Source organism: Haemaphysalis longicornis, unplaced genomic scaffold (genome assembly GCF_048455015.1).
Source record: "Haemaphysalis longicornis isolate Haplotype H1 unplaced genomic scaffold, Haemaphysalis longicornis Haplotype H1 scaffold_7, whole genome shotgun sequence".
Classification (NCBI taxonomy): domain Eukaryota; kingdom Metazoa; phylum Arthropoda; class Arachnida; order Ixodida; family Ixodidae; genus Haemaphysalis; species Haemaphysalis longicornis.
In genome coordinates, this window is record NW_027526422.1 from 167270526 (window position 1) to 167289332 (window position 18807).

Genomic DNA, 18807 nt, shown 5'->3' on the forward strand with positions numbered 1-18807 from the left:
TCGTTTAGCATTTTCATATAGCAACTGCATTCTGAACTAAAATGGAAGTTTTATGATTGAGTATTGCAAAAATCTAATGATTAAAAGACTGGCCGTTACAACTTTAGATGGTACTGCATAGCAAACAGTGGCGAAGCATTCGCAATGTGCATTTGAAAAGCTGGTCGATGCACTCCTAATCGGTCAACCTTCCAGAAAAACATTGCTGCTTGGGGCCATTTGGTACTCTTTGCTTCTGTGGTCTCCTGAAGAACATGTCAGTGGCAGGTGCATTCCCATTTGACAACACATGCAGCAGCAGACAGCAGACGGAAGGTTTTATGGAAGCCCCACTTTTACAAAACACCCTTAACCCGAAATGCACAATTTGTTGCAGCTTTGAAGTGTTAGCCGCTGATTACTGAAAGACCAACAAAGGTTAAACGAATTTAGCAGTGGCAGCCATGGCGGTTCTGCTTCTGTTGAGCACTGCCACAAGCAGTGGTAGTACGTACTCAGGTAACCCGTTTTGGTGCAGGCAATTGAACGCTCGCAGTAATCGTTCACTCTTGATCTGCTGCCTCTGCACATTTCTTAAAATTGGAGCGGTACTCAAAATGGCTGCTGCTGCTGCTGCGATGGTTGCCGTTTTTCTACCTTGTCGGCAAATTGGAATGCACCTAGTGCTCTGAGACCTGCCTCTTTCTTTTTTTTTTCCTTCCCATAGGCTTAGGTGCTTGCAGTTGCTGTTTGAGACCTTCTAGGAAGGCACTGTATGCGTGCTGGTGTATGTGCGTGCACGCTTTGCCTCTCCCTTTTTCCCCCTTTCCCCGTTTTTTTTTCCTTTGTTCCCCTCCCCCCTGCTTTGTTGCAAGGGCCTGAAGTGTGTGCGCTTTCCAGGATGGACACGGGAGGCATGCCGATTGCGGCTCTGGAGAGGTAGTGACACCCCCTCCTTGAATCCCCCCTCCCCTTTTTTGTTTTGTATTCTGCACCGAGCACATCGTATGTGTGTGTGTGTGTTGCTTGCACTCGTTTGTTTTGGTCTTGACTGCCCCATACTCTGTTTTTGGCTTGGTGGCAGCAGTCTGTCTGCATGCTGTGTGTCTGCTGTCTGTGTTTTAAGTGCAGAGCACTTTAGGGGCTCGCCTTGTCGTCGTAGCTCGCTCGCTGGACCCAAGTAGAGCCACACGGCGTTCCGTCGTCGCGGCGTAACCCAGAGGCTTCGAAAGCCAAGCGGTTTATACAGTCATAAGCATTCGAAACACGTGAACCACCGGCGCTTGTCATACATCTTCCCATTGTTTAGCGCAAAGAAAACTTCTGATACATTTGAGGCCAAATATACGTAATTAACCGGCAGCGCCTGAGTTCATTTAGTCAGGAACGCTCGTTGGGTTGGTTTTTACGATAGTAAGCAAAAAAAAGTGGCAGTGCAACGCCGGCACGTGTGGGAGCAAAAGCAAGCACAAAAAGAACAACTCCCGTGGGCACTGTTATTCAGGGGGCGCGCGAGCACTGCGAAGGCGGGAAATTCGAATTTCATTTGGTGATAGCAGTGAGTGGATAACGGCGCTACAGCCCATTATGGCGAATCACTGCTCTGCACTTCCGACAACTTTCACGCTGAGTGGAACGGCTTTAATTTTGTTGCTTGTTTGTTCGACCACTTTTCAAAATCCTGACAGGAGCTTTTGGATGAGGACTGTCTTTTGAAGCGTAAACGTAACGTGTAGAGAGTGGGCGCATAGCTTTTGTAGTCTTGATGACAGCCGCCGCCGCGGTGGCTCAGTTGCTATAGCGTGCTGCTGAGTCTTAATTTTAAGCCACGGCTGCCGCTGTTCAGATGGAGGAGAAAAACAAAAATCTGTACACATTAAAGATATACCCAGCCGGTCGAAATTAATCTGCAGCCCACCACTATGGTGCACCTCGTAGCCAGGTGCAAATTCGGGTGTTTAACCTTTTTACTGTCGTGTGTTTCTGGCCATTATGCACCCCCAGTGTCGGCTTGCTTTCCGAAATATGAGGGAAGGAACATCGTGATTTGACTATTATAGCGTCCGGAACGTAATGCGTCGGAAAAAAAAAAAAGATCGTGGGTGAGAAATCTCTTTTCTTCCAGATATTTTCAGTTTGCTGTGCACACTTCGAAGACAATGACCCCATCGTTTCAAGATCAGAATCTCTCACTGTGGAGCTCACACCCCTTCCTCGGATGAGAAACTCTCAGAATGCGAATCCGAGCTCGGCTTGTATTTGGATCGGAATCAAACAACCATTGCTCCTGTCTGCAGTTGAAGGCCCCGCATGGTCAGCCATCCGAAAGTAGCTGCGAACATGGAGGGAGCACTTACAGCAGCCCGCACAACGCACAGACATGAGCGAGTGAAAGCCGCGATTGAGTCATGTTTCGGTCTATTGGACAGGCAATGGCGCACTGGGCTAACCTGGCTCGCCGTAGAAGACTCAGGAACAGAATTTAACAAAAAAAACCTAGAAAACTGTTGCGGATGGCACAAGAACCCTAGCACCCATAATTGCATGTGTGCCGCATGGTCACTCATCCCAACAGAGTCCAGCGCGCGGAGCGACCAAGCCCCCCAGCAACGAAGGGTGGGTGCGGTCGCTCCGTACTCTTCCATATACCGTCAAAAATAGTTCGCAAGTGAAAATACGAACTGCTAGAAAGATTCAAGAGATGGCGCAAACAATTTAGGCACGCCTGCTTTGCGCTATGGCGCGAATATTTGAACGCACAATGGAGAACGTACCGGTACGTCAGTGACACTGCGGTGGGGAAATGCGGAAACGTACTGGTATGTCAGTGGCAGCGAAAGGGTTAATGCCCAAAATATGTCAAGGACCAAAATTTGTCGAGCAAATGCAGAAGAAAGATTGTCTAAATAATGAACACCTTTAGAGTTGGTGAAGCGGAATCCTTGCGGTAATGAAACAGGCTCGCAAATGAAAGCGGTGTTCAGAGAGGCCGTTCTAGTACCTTGCAGCAGGTGGAACGGACCAGGGATTTCGATGTGTCCATTCGACGAGGCACATTTGAAATGCCGATGTGGTCGCTAATGGGTTGAGTTGATGCTCCGGTGGGCAGGAGAGAAACAATTTCAGGCAGGCCACTCGTTAGTGCACGCCCTAGCAAATCCTGCATAGGAGCTGTGGGCAATGATTTGCCCTGTTTTCTACGTTGTCTAAATGTAATGTGGAGCCCTCTTGTTTACTAAATTTTCAATGTGCACTGCAAAACAGCCGGGGATCGGGGTAACATAATGCTATTGTTGTAGCTGCCAGTTTGCTGGGAGCTTTCTTTATCTTGTCATTTGTTTGATAACACTGCGTTCGTGTTGGGTTAACACTGTCAACTGTGTGCTGCACCATTTTCTTGTGGCTGGGTCTGCGTGTTTTTCTTTTTTTTTTGTTTACCTTGCAAGGAGGGACAGTTTAAGACTGCTGTGCATGCAGAGTAAAAATAAACATTGTTAAAATGTGCCGCCAACTGTGTTGTGAAAAAAAGTACATTTAGAGGCAAACATCTGCAGGGAATTACAGAAAAATCAGTTTTTTTAAGATTTATTTGAGCTTGAGCTTCTTTTTTTTCCCCCCTTCAAACTCTTGTGCCCTTTGCTTCTTAGCCGCATGCTATATAACTACAATACTGGGAGCATTTGTTCATAATTTCAAGGAGTAGCCTAGTAAATTCAGTAGTTTCTGTAATATTTACCTGCTCAGTTGGTAAAAGATTTGCCGAGCTACATGATTTTTTCGAGAAATGCACGCCCTGTGTAGGGTACGGTAAAAAAGATCCCGGGCCATCTCCACTGACGTGAAGCCTGGTGAGGTGCGAAGCATGCAGTGTATATGAGTATTGTTGGCGCCTTGGCGTTTTCGCCAACAGAGATGAAACCGTTTGGAGGTAGAGGTAGACAGCTTTGCTGTAACAGAGGTAACAAAGGTATACAGCTTTGCTGTCCCGGTGTTTTAGTACCATGACTACATGAGACGACGGTTACAATGACGCCATGAGACGCTGACAGCAAGAGCTAAACTTCCAATCACGCCTTTTAGATGTATTTGTACCTGGAGGTCACTAAAGTTGGCTGAGCAATTTGCCACAGCCCTGCGGTGGCTAAGGCATTGTGCTGCTGAGCTCGCAGACGCAGCTTAAATTGCGACTGCGTTACTGCTTTTCAGATGAGGGGTGAGAAGCGAAAACACCTGTGTGTTGATATTTCAGCACACATTAAAGGAGCCGTGAAGAGAAAACACAACTTCGGTTCATTCAAACGATTGCCTCGTTAGAACCATCCTCGTTAGAACCATACTGACACCACTTTTAACACAAACTTCGCTCAGATAAGCTGTATAATTAGGGAAAAAGGGAATGGCCATGCGACCCACTAGCTCATTTCTTGCAACAGAACCTTTGGTGTCATACCAGACAGCTCTGCGATTGGCGGAGGCCGACAAAAGCAAACGCAAATTAAGCAGGGCTTATAAGCTTGCCAAACGGCTATTCGCGCCTAAGTTTTGGGCGCATTTTTTTAATAGCAGTGAGAATGGTGGGATAAATAGTGAAAGTTACAAAAGTACAGGTAAACATAAAAGTACCGGCCTGTACTTCTGTTAGTACTGTGCCACTATGCTTGTGTTAGCTGCACGGCCCTGCGGCGCTTTGGGGTTGTCTCGGACGACACTGGCTGATTGATGTAAGCGTGATCATATTTGTCGAGAACGTCATGTTTCACGAAACGGTTATTTTTTACCTTAACAAAAACAATCCAGGTGTAAATACGGCCAAAGCAAAGCAAAGGCACAAAACGGCCCGGCACAGTATGGTAGCGCCATTTAGGAGGGCTGAAGGTAAGCAAGGCTCCGCAGTCGGCTGCCAAGCGTAATGGCGCGCTAGGTTTTGCTTGAAGACCTGTTCTTGGGACATCATTGCAGACGTCACAAACACATGATTTGGCAGGACAATCAAAATTTTAACTTACCCGCAATGGTGGCGAAGGCTTTGTGCTGCTGAGCATGAGGTCGCGGGTTCGATTCCCGGCAGCGGCAGCCGCTTTTCTGATGGAGGCGAAAAGCAAAAACGCCCATGTGCACGAGATTTCGGCGCACGTTAAAGAACCCCAGGTGGTCAAAATTAATCCACAGCCCTCCACTACGGCGTGCCTCATTGCCTGCATTGTGTCGGCACGTTAAACCCTACAATCAATCAATCAAAATTTTAACTTAAAATGAATAATTTCTCAGTGGATAAAGAATTGTTTGCTTCCTAACAAGCACTGGGAAAACACGAAATATTTGAAACAAAGCAAACTTGTATTTTGTGTGCATGGGTCCTTTTTAAAGATCCCAGGAGGTCAGAATTAATTCGAATCTCTCCAAAACAGCATGCTCGTAGCCCAGGTGTAGATTATTTGTATTAAGCCCCCAAAATTTTAAATCTGTCGTGACGTGCATCGTCTCCTGTCCCTTCACCATCTTCAGGATTACAAGGAGACCGAGGACCCGTCCACGTTCAAGTCCAAGAAGACCGGCCGGGGCCCCCTGAAGCCCGGCTGGCAGAAGACGGTCAAGCCGGTCATGTGCGCCTACAAGCTGGTCACGGTCGAGTTCAAGTGGTTCGGCCTCCAGAGCAAGGTGGAGACCTTCATCCAGAAGGTGAGCAAGGCAGGCTGGGGCAACGTAAACCGGCCAGCGGTTGAACTCGACAGCAGGAACCGATGGGGTGGGTCTACTAAAGCGCTAAGTTGGGCGAGTTGGTTACTGACTAAGGAATTCATCGTACTAGCGAACATTAAGACAGGGACAAGGCTAAAGAGAAGATGTTTCGTCATCTTTTTAGCTTTGTCCCTGTCTTAATGTTCGCTAGTACGATGAATTCCTTAGTCGATTGGGTGGATCTTCTGGGGAGTTAAGACCGCTGCCCATTCGTGCCAATAAATTCAATTTAGCAGCCTCTGTGATGTGCCAGACATTCTAAATTTGGAACTTCTATCCTTTCTTTTTTTTTTCTAATGTGCCCTCTAAAATTGCAATTGATCGGATATTGCATCTGAAATGGCAAAAATTTTACCGGCAGCTGTTTTTTGGATTCTTTTGGATTTGCAATTGACCGCGTGGCTGATATAGTATCCAGGTTAACATGCAGAATCAAAGCCTTTGCAAGTGGTAGTTCCTTGATTGAAACGTTTCATGAAGGCCAAACTACATGGGCGCACAAGCGCATAAAACGGGCGTTCTGTGACGCACAGTGAATGCATTGCTACGTGCCTATTGCACCAAAGTCTGTACGAACCAGATATTGGCGCACTGCATACAGAAAGCAGTTCCTCCCGGCTGTCCGAGCCGGCCCGCAGAGTAGACAAGGAGAATAGTTTCTTCCCACGTTGAGAGTAAGTTGCCATGCGAAGTAAGACGTCCTGGTTATATCGTTATTCGTTCGGATGCGTTGTAGTGGTCAGATATGATAAAGGCAAGCTTCGGTTGAAGCGGGATGAGTTGTGTCAGGCCTAGGCCATACAGCAGCCGACGCTGACAACCGCTCCTATGGAGGTGGTCCCCTTCACCAGCACTGTGACAGTGCACATTTTTACGTGTGTTTACGTTGATGCGCTAGTACGCCGTTATTACCCACCCCTGTGGTTGATCCTTTAGATAAGGTCTATTGTGCAGGAAATACGTGGGGGTATTTTTTTCTGTGTGTGTACAGTCTACTACACCCGTTACAACGAACCTTCTTAATCCAGAAAAAAAACGTCTGCTATAGCCGAAGTATTCAGTATCCGACCAATTGGGAAGGGTGGGGGGGGGGGTTATGAGTGCAAAAAAGTGAGTACTTTGACCGATATTGTATATACACAGTACAGACACTTTGTTCTTTCTGCGCGCCTGCAGCACCTCTGCACAGTGTTCGCGTGAGGGCAAAGAATCGCCTAACACTGTTTCTAAAGCTTACCACCAGCATTTGGAAAAGGTGTAGCGCATGTGGTCAAGTGTGTAAGGACGCATGATAAGCTGAAGAAAAGAAGCAAGAATATAACTAGGAGCAATTATTAACCAGCTATAAAAATCGGTCGTGGCCATCGAATTACCCAGGCTCTTTTAAATCCCTTCGTGACGAGGCAGGTTTACCCGAAACCGTTCGTCGAGGAAAAATCGGATCGCTGCTTGATGTTTATCCATGGCAGCTCCCACATTTTGTTATGCTTTTAGTCTGGTCTTTGAAACAGCTGATACGAAATAATCTGACAACGGACAGCTGTGAAATCGGAAGTTTGACCTGTTGGACTGTGCATGGCCACCGGTACCGCTTGAGGCATTTCTTACCTTTTTTTGCCGAACGGAACGGGAACGATGCATGCGTGGGAATAATGAAGACCGAACTTCACTGAATCTGAGTTCTTTATTACACGAAAAAACCAACAGGTGCAGACTCGACTCCGGGTGCACCACTTCGTGTATTCGATAGCGCTGTTGTTCAACCTCGCCGTAGTCGTGTTTATCGGCAGCGGCCTTGTTCTTGACGATCGGGCGGACCGTCTGCTTAGACAGGCCTGTACTTATGGTGATGTTGACCTGTTTTTTTCCCCATGTTCGACAGCTTTAATTATGCTTAATTTATCCGACAGTGAAAGCACCTTCCCTGCCGCTCATGCCGCTGGTCGCACAAAAAAAATGGGGTGGGGGGCACTGGCTTGGCTGGGCTACGCCGACGACCCGTCTGCCAGCAGTGTTGCCAGACATAACAGTTTTCTTGCCGAGGTAAACAAAGAAAAAGCTTTATGGGCGCCGGCCTGGTGGAAGTCCGCTGTAAACATTCTGTCAAAACAATTATCGCCTAAAGTGTAGTCTGTTGTAGCTGATAGTCTGCTCTATCCGGGTCCATTATGAGCGAAGTTGACTCCATTTAAAATGCATAGGGACCAGACAAACCAACAGAAATGGTCGGGTGTAACCGGAAGTCCGTTGTTGCCGGATCCACTGTAACGAGCGTAGACTACTGCGTAGGTGCCATTTCGGGGTGCAGGTTATGCACAGGAAAATATGGTATATATTTGTAGTGTAGTGGAGGTATTTCCGTTTTATTGTGCATAGTAAGGGCCTATTGCAAGCTGACCTCATCTCCAATTCTATTGCCAGCCGTTTGCTTCTCTACTTTACATAAGGAATATTGGGTGTAACGAATGAATTTTTTTTCCAATGTGATTTTGTTTGGATGAGATTTGGCTGTTGTTTAAAGGGGCACTGACACAAAAATTTTGCATCTTGTTTTTTTTGTTGCGATAAGTAGCTAGTGACCTACTTATAACCTGTAGAAACCTCATTTGCTTTAGCGTGCGACGGTTGTTTAATTAGAGGCATTTTCAATGCGGCCAGTCGCAGTTTCGGTTTCAGCGAGTGCCGCGAAACGATGGATTTTGCGGATTTTGTGCGAACAAAGCTGACCACGTGACTGTCGGAGGGATATCACAGAGCAGAGCCGCCGTAGCAGTGTCGAATCTGCATCGACGGCAGTTTCTGCGAATGCCCCCACGTACTGATCTCGTGAGGCGCTTAATTAAAAAGCGACCGTGGATGTGACGCAGGCGCTGCGAGTGCAGATGCTACCGCGGCTAAAGAACGACGCGCGACCAGCGCGACGCTCGAGGCGGTGGGTGGCAAGACGCGCGCTGGGAGCAGCCGGCCGGTCTGCCTACAGGTCCGCCTACAGATGTGTTCGGCTCAGCACTGCGGCGGATATTCGAGTGCCGCTCTCGTAAGCGGTGCAGATGACAATTTTTAATTCAACCCGCCATTGCATCATTAACTCCTTTCTCATGTAAGCCACCATGGTCGGGACTTGGGGACAATTTCGTGCAGCGCTAACAAGCTATCACTCGAGCTACTTGCGCCGGCCTGGGCCACTTCGCGGCCGTGGCCGCCGCCTGCACAGCGACCGTGCGGCTAGCTCAGTGAGCTGTTCGTGCCTTCAGCGCGTTTTCGCATCCAATGGTAATAAACAGTAATAGAAACAGAGTGCCTGGAATCGCTGTAGAACTTTGGTCGCGGCCAGCTGCCCGATTAGCTGACGAAATCACGGCGCCTCCGCTGCCTCCGCCGCCAACGATCGGGTCGTTCGTTCTCGAGAGCAGAAGCTCCGCCCCCCGGCCCTCCGATTGGAGCGGCGAGCCGGGCGAGCCAGCTAAAAACGCCGGTAGTGCGGAAGCGGCAAACGCAAACTCGTGACGTGTTTGGATGTTGTTTATTTACAATTGCGCGTGGTCCTCTGCTGGCTGCTCGGTTGTGTTTCGCACACTTCAAAATTGATTTTAAATATGTTCTAGGCTGTATTCGCCGCTGATATTTTGCAGATGATGTATATGTGTTCCCACCAATCTATCTCCGAAGTTATCTCGCCTTCAAAATTTTGTGTCAGTGCCCCTTTAAAATGTCCTTTGATGCCCCTGAAATTGAAAAATTTTTTCCAAAACAATCGGAAGCTGTCAAACAGGAAGTGACAGTTATTGCTGAGGGAAAATCGGGAAGTGGCGTGGAAAGAGTGGGGTTGTTATGAGGTACGTGGCACAGGTATTTTCTAAAGCCTCAAAGATGCCTCTGGTCAACAAGAATGATTTCATGCTCGCTGTGACTGGCAAGATTTCTAGCAGTGGCTTTTCCGTCTGGCAGCTGCCAGGTACGTTGAGGGATTTACGTCGAGGGTACGAAGCATCTCCACCTGTACCTCGGGAAGGTAAAGGTATAGCCGTGGCCATAGCCAGAAGCTGAGCCAGTGCTTGGCCACAGCCAGAATCTGAGTGGCTGTGTGTGGTTTCAGACGGAGCGGCGGATCTTCCTCAACTTCCACCGGGAGGTGTTCTGCTGGATCGACCGGTGGCACGGCATGACGATGGCTGACATCCGCAAACTCGAGGAGCAAACCAAAAAGGAGCTGGACGAGGTAGGTGGACGCGGCAGTCGCACTCGCTGGCTACCACATACGCCATTGCTACATTGAACGTAGCACCTCTGTCGCAAATGGCAGGGGTGGATGCTGTTTTGGCCTAATGATGGCTTCATATGTGTCCCTCTTCATTGCCATTTCTGCAATTCGGGAGTAGCTAGAGAAATTGTGCACAAGCAGAGTGTGGAACAAGTAGTGTGATGCAGTAGTTTGACATCTGCTCTCTGTCCTCAAGACATACTTTGGCATCAGTGCTGGTAAATATGGTTCAATAAGCACTGGTCACAAAAAAGTGTGCTTAATTAACTAAGTTCATCCCTCTGCAGCTTGTGCATGCTGTATTTATTACCTGCACAGTGAGTGGGAACATTGTGAGTACCGTATTTACTCGCGTAATCCTCGCACTCGCGTAATCCTCGCACCCCTAATGTGAGACACCAAAACTTGAATTTTTTGGTTCCTCGCATAATCCTCGCACCCCCAACTTTCAGAGGCGAAAGTTGCCTGCTCGCGAAAACCGCATGGTGCACGCGCTCTCCAACGCGCGCCCTCCCCCGCCGCCTCTCCGTTCGGCGGAGAGCGCTGTGTATACAAGGCCATCCAGGCGCCCTAACAACCTGCATGGCTACTCCCTAACAGGCGCCCTAACACGCTACTCGCGCATGTTTCGCGTGCGCGCAACTAGACGGTGTTCGCGCAGCCCGCTGTCGTGTCGCCGTGTCGCCGTCGTGGTCCCGCCGTTGAGCGGCAGCAGTCAGTGAGTCACTCGCGTCAGTGGTGGATAGCTCGCTGCCATTTTGAGAACTTTTTGATCTAATTGTTTTGTGCTTGGTGCCGCTTCGCCATGGGGAGGAATGCCAGCTACACTGCCGCTTTCAAATTAAAAGCGAAAGAGTACGCGATCGAACACGGCAACCGTGCCGCAGGCAGGCGCTTCGGTGTCACCGACTTCAACGTGCGTTACTGGAGTAGGGCGCGCACATACGACGACGAGATAAGGCGCGCGCCAGAAAGCAAAGGCGGCAATTTCATGATCGCTGATCGACGGGAGACTGTTTACGTTGTAAATAGCGAGTTTTAGTATAGCGGAAAGCACCACTTTAGCGCGCCCATAGCGTTAGCGGGCACGCTAACCGTAGCATAACGAGGCGCTATCCGTTCGCGATTGCGGCCCGCAAAACGTTAACGCTACAGCTAAAACGCTATACTAAAACTCCCTAATAATAAAATAAAAAGAAATAACTGCTGTTGGCAACACCTATACAAAAAACGACCGCTACATTTAGCGGGATTGGCATAAGGCAAATTGGCAACACTGCACCGGATTTTTTTTCCCCGCATAATTCTCGCACCCCTAACTTTGTATTGACTTTTCCGAAAAAAAAGTGCGAGGATTATGCGAGTAAATACGGTAAATATGACAGGGGTGGTGTACCTGGTGTAGGTCGCTGTGTTGCAAAGAACAGAGGAGACATTATTGCACTCCGTTTGAGGCTCTGTTTCCCATCTCCCTTGAGCTGCAAGGCCTTGCCGTTCTTTGAACTTCTGGCTACAGGCCACATCCTGTATTGATGTTGCTGTTGTTGTTGTTGTTGTTGTCCAGTGCCTGCTTTGTCCCCTCCCCTACCCCATGTTCACAGTGTAGTTCCTAGTTCCTTTTGAATGCTCAAAAAATGTAATCCTTCTTGAAAGATGTGCAAAAATTTTAAAACTACAAACGCTAGTCAGTGCTGCTTTTTTGGTGCACTTCAGTGGGCGCCTCAATGTTCAGAAACTTAATTTGCAATGGGCAGCCTTTGATAAAGACTGTAAAAGGACGAGCATAAGAATGAAAGGCCACCAGGTATTTTGAAGGTCCTCATCACAATTATTCAAGGTGGCCGTATCAGAGCCACCATTTTGAAAGAGGCGTCTGGAAGCACATTTTTAAAGAGGCGTTTGTAAATAATGCTAGTGCACAAAATGCCGGTGAGTGTGTGCCTATGGCACCAATTTTAAATTGTTCAGGCAGCCAAGTTTTCCCGGCTAGACCGTTCACAGACAGGGTTAGGCTTAGTGATACGGCAGCTCTTTGACGGCCACTTTCACCGGTTGCGCAGATAAAGGTTCCTGGAGCAGTTTTCCCCCATGTTATGATTTTCTTGGTTTTTGGCAACCTGGTTTTTGCCAAGAGTTCAGTTCTGGTGAGAGGCTGTAGCCACAGTTACCTACCTCTGGTCATGTTTGTCAGAAAGTATTTTACACTGATCAGCCTTCTCTTGCACACTTTGCACCAAACTTGCCAATTTCACTGAGTTACCGTCGTAGACCTTGGGTTTAATCGAGAAAAGGAACACTTACGCTAGGTCAGGGACTGCCTTCAGGGGAGCTTTCTTTTGGGCCGGTAAGATTGGAAAAGATGCAGTTTCAGCTAAAGCTTTGTTCGTGATACGCGCTACGGCTTCTGAATGGGACGGTTGACGTTATCGATTGGCACTTAGTGTAGTTTCCCTTCTGCTGCTTGACTGATGCTGCAAGATTTCACTTCACTTATTACTTTAAAGATCCCCACGTAGGGGGTTTTTAAAGGTGGGGTAACAGATAGGAGTTACAAGCGCAGGTCACCCGCTGCAGTGGCTCAGTTGCTAAGGCGTGCTGCTGAGCACGAGGTCGCGGGTTCGATTCCCAGCCGCCGCGGCCACTTTTCAGATGGAGGCGAACAGCAAGAACACCCGTGTGTTCGAGATTTCGGCGCACGTTAAAGATCCCCAGGTGGTCAAAATTAATCCGGAGCCCTCCACTATGGCGCGCCTCATCGCCTGCGTTGCGTCGGCGCGTTAAACCCTACAGTCAATCAATACAAGCGCAGGTCTTCAAATGGAGCAGTGTGGTGTGGTGCCCTCTGCAAAGATTGATGGACACGTGATGGCTGCAATGTCAGCAGGGAAGGCCATTTCAGACCGCTGCTTTACTAGGGAAAAAGGACGCTGGAAACGGGGTAGTGTGAGATTGTGGGCAGGCTATTTGATGCAAATAGGCAGTGAGGTGAGATATGCATGTCGGTAAGATGTAGGGTGCTTGGTCGAGGGAGCCGTGGAGGAACTCGTGTAGCAAACAAAGGCTGGCGATGCGTCGACACACGATTTGAAAGACCAGAGGTTCAAAGGGATCCTGAAGACTAAATACTTTGCTCCAGTTCAAAGATGGCCTTGTCAAGATGACACACGTGCCAATTTTAATGCTACGCTTGAGCATGTAAGCTTTATGGTGACAAGGAAAACAGCGGTTGGTACTCATTGTGTGGAAAATGCTGAATAGCTTTATTTTGCAGCGGGGAACTCGTTTGGTCCGCAAACATGCTGGAATTTTTAAGGTGATTCGCAAGGGATTCGTAATGATTCGTAAAGCCATCGCAATATACGCGTCCTTCCCTACTGGTGCAAGCGCCGAGCCCCACACCCAAGACGCTCATTACTCGTTCTCAGCTGCCTAACCTGCCTGAAAAGGGTGCCTTTGATAGGGGCTCTTTAGGGAAGGCCTTTTATTACGACTGTCCTGTGCTGACTGTTGCCAAAAGCTGCTGATGGCACAAGTTAGGTTGGCTTTCTGAATAGGCGGGCAAAAGCAATAGGACTGGTCCTGCATTTTTTGTTTGTTCTGTCCCTATTCGCATTACCGTGGACATGGCAGTCCACCAACTCACTAGTCTTGCTTTCTGTGTCAAGTGCATGTCTTTATTGTGTGCGTTTGCACAGGTGCAACTGTCGATCGCTTGGTGCTAACGATCCCGTCGTCCTCTCTCTCGTGTTTCAGCAACGCAAGAAGGGCTCTGTTCGAGGCACCAAGGGGGAAGAGTGAAGGGAGCCGCGACTGCCGGTTCATCGTCTTTTCAGAGTCACCGTTGTTGTTGTTGTTTGCGCGTTGAGGACCTCTAGTGACACAAGGAAACCGAAGAGAGGGAGCGATCAGGGGGGGGAGGGAGGGGTTGGGGGGGGGAGCCATGATAAATTAAGGGTGGTGGCGGCCCAGCCCGGAGGGCGGGGGGGCCCCTCCTCCTTGCCAGAGAAGAAGAAGAAGAAGACATTCCTCTGCTGCTGCCACCGTCGTGATAGGCGTGCCTCCCTGTGCTGCCTGCGCCAATAAAGGAGGGAGTGCACCGCTGTGCCGCTCCCGTCTAGTCCCTCTAGCCGAGAAGCTGCTGCTGCTGCTGCTGCTGGCCGCATCCTTCACCACCGCCTGCGTCCACCGACCACCCAGAGAAGACAGTGTGCTCGCTTAATAATTGGGGGTGGGTAGACAGAGGACGGCACCGATGTCTGGTGGGCGGTGGTTGGCTGCGCCTATCTGACTCCCGGGATTGAGGAGTGTCGTCATCCTTCGCTTGTTGGGTCTTGTTTAGCCCGTTGTTAAACTTGCCGTCTGGGTGTTCGTCGGGTTGTAGGGTCGAAGCTGAGGGGGCCCTGCATATCACCTGATCCAAAGGGTGCCCCTTGCTTCGATGCAGTGCCGTTGCAAGGTGTAGCCTAGGTAGCCTCAAAGGCTGTGCCTAAACAGAGGTGCGGAAATAGTCCTGCGGTTTTAGCCTGGCCGTTCCCGCAGAGGCTGTTGAATACTCTCTTGCCATTTGTGGCTTTTGCCAGTGTCTTGTCCTGGTGATGGCTTGCCGAGAATAAGCTGCGAAATATTTTGTGGGCACTGTAAGGAGCATGTGTCGTGTTGTGGCGTTGGCATTGGTTGGCGTTGGAAATATTGAAAGTGGCTCGCAGTAGGTGCAATAGATGAGGAGGAGAAAACCCCAGACCCTAGGTTTTCGGCCTTAGTGGCTACCAGTTTCAGTACTGTAATGGCTTGGCTATGGAATACAGGGCAGCATGCTGTGGCAAGAATGTCCTTGGAAAGTTTGGATGCTGAAATGCGCTGCCTTGTGTTCCCGCAGTGTTTAGCTATCGTTGTTTTAAATGCTACCTTGTTGATGGCCGTTCGTTCATGTGCAATCCGCCGTGCTGAGATAATGGTGCGACTCTCAAAATGCTCACTGTACTCGACCGAAGTGCACTCCACCTTCATCCAACGGCAGCTTTGTCTTTTGAAAAGAGCGTGCAAGGTCTGTTCGTGCACGCAGTTTTCAGCTTGGAAAGGAACACGCCCTCAGTGCACCCATCTTTTCAGAGATTGCAGCGGGAAGACACATTTACTTTTTTTTTTTTTTTTTTTTTTTTTTTCTGCTCGTTAATCAGCTTCAGCAGAGAGATCTTACACGTGATGCCCCACCCCTAAAGGCCTCCCCACAGGATGTAGAGCAAGATCACAGAGTACGACGAGAGTCATTAATATAATCAACCAACTGCCACTGCTGATCAAATGTACTGTTGCTTAGTCTTAACCGGGTGCAGAACTTTCCAGCCATCTCTGGCCGTAACGCCTCCTCGTGTCGTAGGGAAGATGCCGCGACGTCTCGACAAATCAGCTCTCAAGCACAAACCGTTCAGCTGCGTGCTAGCGTAGCGCCCGTTGGCGCTGTTGCCTACCACTGCCCACCAGACGGTCGGTTGTCAGGCTGTGTGCTGCCAGCTGGGAGGAGGGGGATTGTGTCCCGTGTGCGTGCCAGCAGCTGGAGAAGAAAAAAATGTGTGCGTGTCCTTGATGTCTCATTTCTAGTGACTAGTTGGGTCGAAGGGGAGGAAAGAAGTCTGTGTTCCTGCTTTCAGTTGGTGTGGGGGGGAGGCCTTTCCTCGACATGCAACGAAATATGACAGTAAAAGCCATTGCCTGGGATGCGGCCACACGGTACTGGGTGCTTCATTTCACCGGGCACTTGTGCACTCGTGCTGTGCGGTGCTGGAAATGGCACCGTCCTATTAGGCCTTTCAAAGGAGGTCTGCAGACCCGAAGGGGGGGACCAACAAGGACAGTGTACAGTCTTCGTCAGTGTTCAGTCTTCGTCGAAATTTTCTAGGCCGAGCCGAAAGTGCGCAGCCTGCAAAAAATTAAATATACAAGCTAACGTCTTCGGCAAGGCTGAAATATTTTTCAGCCTTTTGACACGTACCTTCCTTTCTGTCATAAAATAATTTCATTACATTTAGAGGTATAGCTTATTCTTTGAATTTTTTTTTTGTGGTCTACAAGGCTTAGGATTGGCCTAGAAAATTTTGATAAAAGGTGTACATCCTTGGTTTGTTGGAAAGAAAGTTATGGTGGCTGCTTTCCTGATTGAGGCGAAACGCGAAAGCGCCCGTGTGCTCAGGATTTCGGCGCGCATTAAAGACCCCAGTTGGTCAAAATTAATCCGGAGCCCTCCACTACGGCGCGCGTAATCGCCTGCGCTGCGTCGGCGCGCTAAACCCTACAACCAATCAATCTTTGGGAAGAAAGCTATTCCTTGATAACTTATCTAGCTCTATAATGGCTCTCGTAATGAACATGAAGAAAAATCACTAATATTGATGCACTTGTTGCTATATTACATTGCGAGTAATGTCGTTTAAAAGGTACCAAAATAATTTGCATGTGAACTGCATTCGAGTGATGCAATCAAATGGAACGAGGCACCCTGCTGTAATTGCACAATCTTGCTCTGGTGGTAGCGTTTGCTGCAGCTGCCAATTGCACTAATTCCAGTGATGGGTAGTGGAAGTAAAGCACTCTGTGAGCAGCCGCTGTTTTCCTGGTCGAGATTTGCTTGAAGTGTGCATCAAGATTGGCACGACTTGTTCTGATGTGGCAATACTATTTCGAACGAACCAAGCATGTACTTTTCCCTCGTGGTCCCATTATTAATGAAAGCAATTGCAGCAGCTCTGTGCGGGCTAGCTTACAAGATAAGTGCCAACCACTCATGGGCCCAATACCAGTAAAAAGTAAGTGTTACAGTTACGCTTAGTTACACAGTTTTTGAAAGTAACTTGTTTTAAAGTTGCAATTACTGTGAAAAAGTAACTTCACTTTTTTGTTTGTTTAAATCTAGTAGATAAAAAAAAATTATACTTTATTCAATAGAAATCTACAAATTCAGCAGGTAGCCAAATCGTGCGATAAAAACCATGGACGAAGGGAGCCTAAAACGGGGCATACTCAACCCAACATCAACAATCGTGTACACCTCATTTTGTTGCACCAAATTTTTTTTTGTTGGTGGTAAATGTAGCGCCATTATGGGAGCCCCATTCTCTATGGGCCTCTCTGCGGTCGTCTTTCTTTACAAGCGTAAGACATCTTCCTCCTCGGCTGAGGTTTAATTGCCACTTTCTACTTTTTTTCTTGTTTCTGCTCAAGTCGAGACGGAAGAAAACGTATTAAACAATCACTTTAAAGATCGACGTCGGTCTTCTGCAGAGACGATAACCCTCCTAGCGACTTCTAAACTGCGAGGGTGCCGCACGTGTTGTGAAAATGTGAAAGGTGGAGAGGATATGGGAAAGAAGGAAGTCCGCGCAAAAGAGGATAGCAAGAACGGTATGTCGGCCTTTAAAGGAGCCATGAAGACAAAATACAAGTTGGGTTTATTAGAAAGACTGCTTAGTCCCGATAACAATGACACCAGTATCATCGCAATCTTCGAACAAATAGCGGAGATAGGAAAGAAAACGTGTGAAGCAGCCACGACCCCCTAGCCGATTTCCTGCGACTTTTCTATGACGCCACGGAACCTTGTTCGTGCGATTGGCGGCCGCCTAACTGACCTGTCGCGACGACACATGACTGGACGTCTGTAATGGGGCCTCTAGTTCCATTTGACCGCATCACTTGAATGCTAACGGGCAGTTAACGCACTGAAAATTATGTTTTATTGTTGGCCCGCATGACGTCATTCTTGCTCATAACACGTCACTGTGGCGCAAAATTTGAATGCTTTTAAATACTTCTTGCTTTTTTTTTCATTAAAAAAACACCTTTTTGTGGCGCTAATGGAGCTGAGTGAGATACTGAATCCTAGTTCTTTCAAATTAAACGGAGTTGTATTTTCTCTTCATGGCTCCTTTAAGAAGTCTTGCTGGTGGATAAATTTTTATAACAATGAAAGTAACTAAAGCCATTTTCCATTACAGTTACTGTGTAAAAGGTAACAGTGTTACAGGTACAAGTTCCTCTAACTGGTTAGTTACAAGTTCCTCTAACTTTAAAGTAACTAGTTACTGGAAACAAGTTGCTAGTTACTGCCTAAGACTGGTGCCAATGGATGTTTCACAGCTGCATTTGGCCACTAACTTCGCACCTGATAGTGGGTGCTCAAGTGAGATGCACTGGTTGGCATCTGCCCCCAAAGCATTTGCGCATGCCTAGGTAAGTAGGGGAGCGCTATGTAAATGTGCATTTTGTTCCCTGTGGGCACTAGGAAAAGGTGCAGGGTACAACGAAACCGTTCAGTCGCGATTAATCCATCAAAAGCACCTTGGCAGTGTGGGCAAAAGAAAATTGCAAATTTAGAAATGTTTGCTGCAAGTAAAAAAAAGTTTGTTCGTGTTGCACGTGAAAGATGGTTTGCCTCTCAGACGTGGTCTGGTTGAACAAGCTGTAAGAATTTAGGTTTGCGGTCTGTTCAATGAGATGATTCTGTCCGAAGTTCGGACACATACTTGCACCTTGCTCGACAGGGATAATGATGACTGCGTTGAAGTGGTGGACAAAGGCGATTGTGCCTCTCTTCTGGCACTTCTTGATGCCTGCTCAAGAAAAGTTGGAAAGCTGCATCAAGTGTGTGTCCACCACACTTGCATAGTTAGCAGTTTAGTAAGAAACGTCAACAGTGGGAGTTCTTTTTTATCTTATCAGGCCACACACTACCAACTACCCAGTACTTCACTTGCTGACACGTCCATTTCTGCCTTGTTCACACCCATTCAGTCATTAGGCATCCCCATTGGCTGCAAAAATAGCACTGCAATCTG

At 48.2% G+C, this 18807-nt stretch overlaps 1 protein-coding gene across 2 annotated transcripts in view; it reads left to right on the forward strand.

Annotated features, from left to right (window-relative positions):
• Positions 1 to 15709, forward strand: part of Vib (phosphatidylinositol transfer protein vib) — a 28390-nt gene extending 12681 nt beyond the window's left edge. Inside the window, exons 5-8 of one of the 2 annotated variants that reach the window (XM_077679274.1) lie at positions 880 to 918; positions 5485 to 5658; positions 9815 to 9937; positions 13733 to 15709. In XM_077679274.1, the coding sequence (XP_077535400.1) occupies positions 880 to 918; positions 5485 to 5658; positions 9815 to 9937; positions 13733 to 13777 (381 nt within the window). In that variant the 3' untranslated portion in view covers positions 13778 to 15709. The remainder of the gene's footprint in view (positions 1 to 879; positions 919 to 5484; positions 5659 to 9814; positions 9938 to 13732) is intronic. The other variant, XM_077679275.1, reaches the window with a different exon arrangement.
• Positions 15710 to 18807: the final 3098 nt, after the last annotated feature.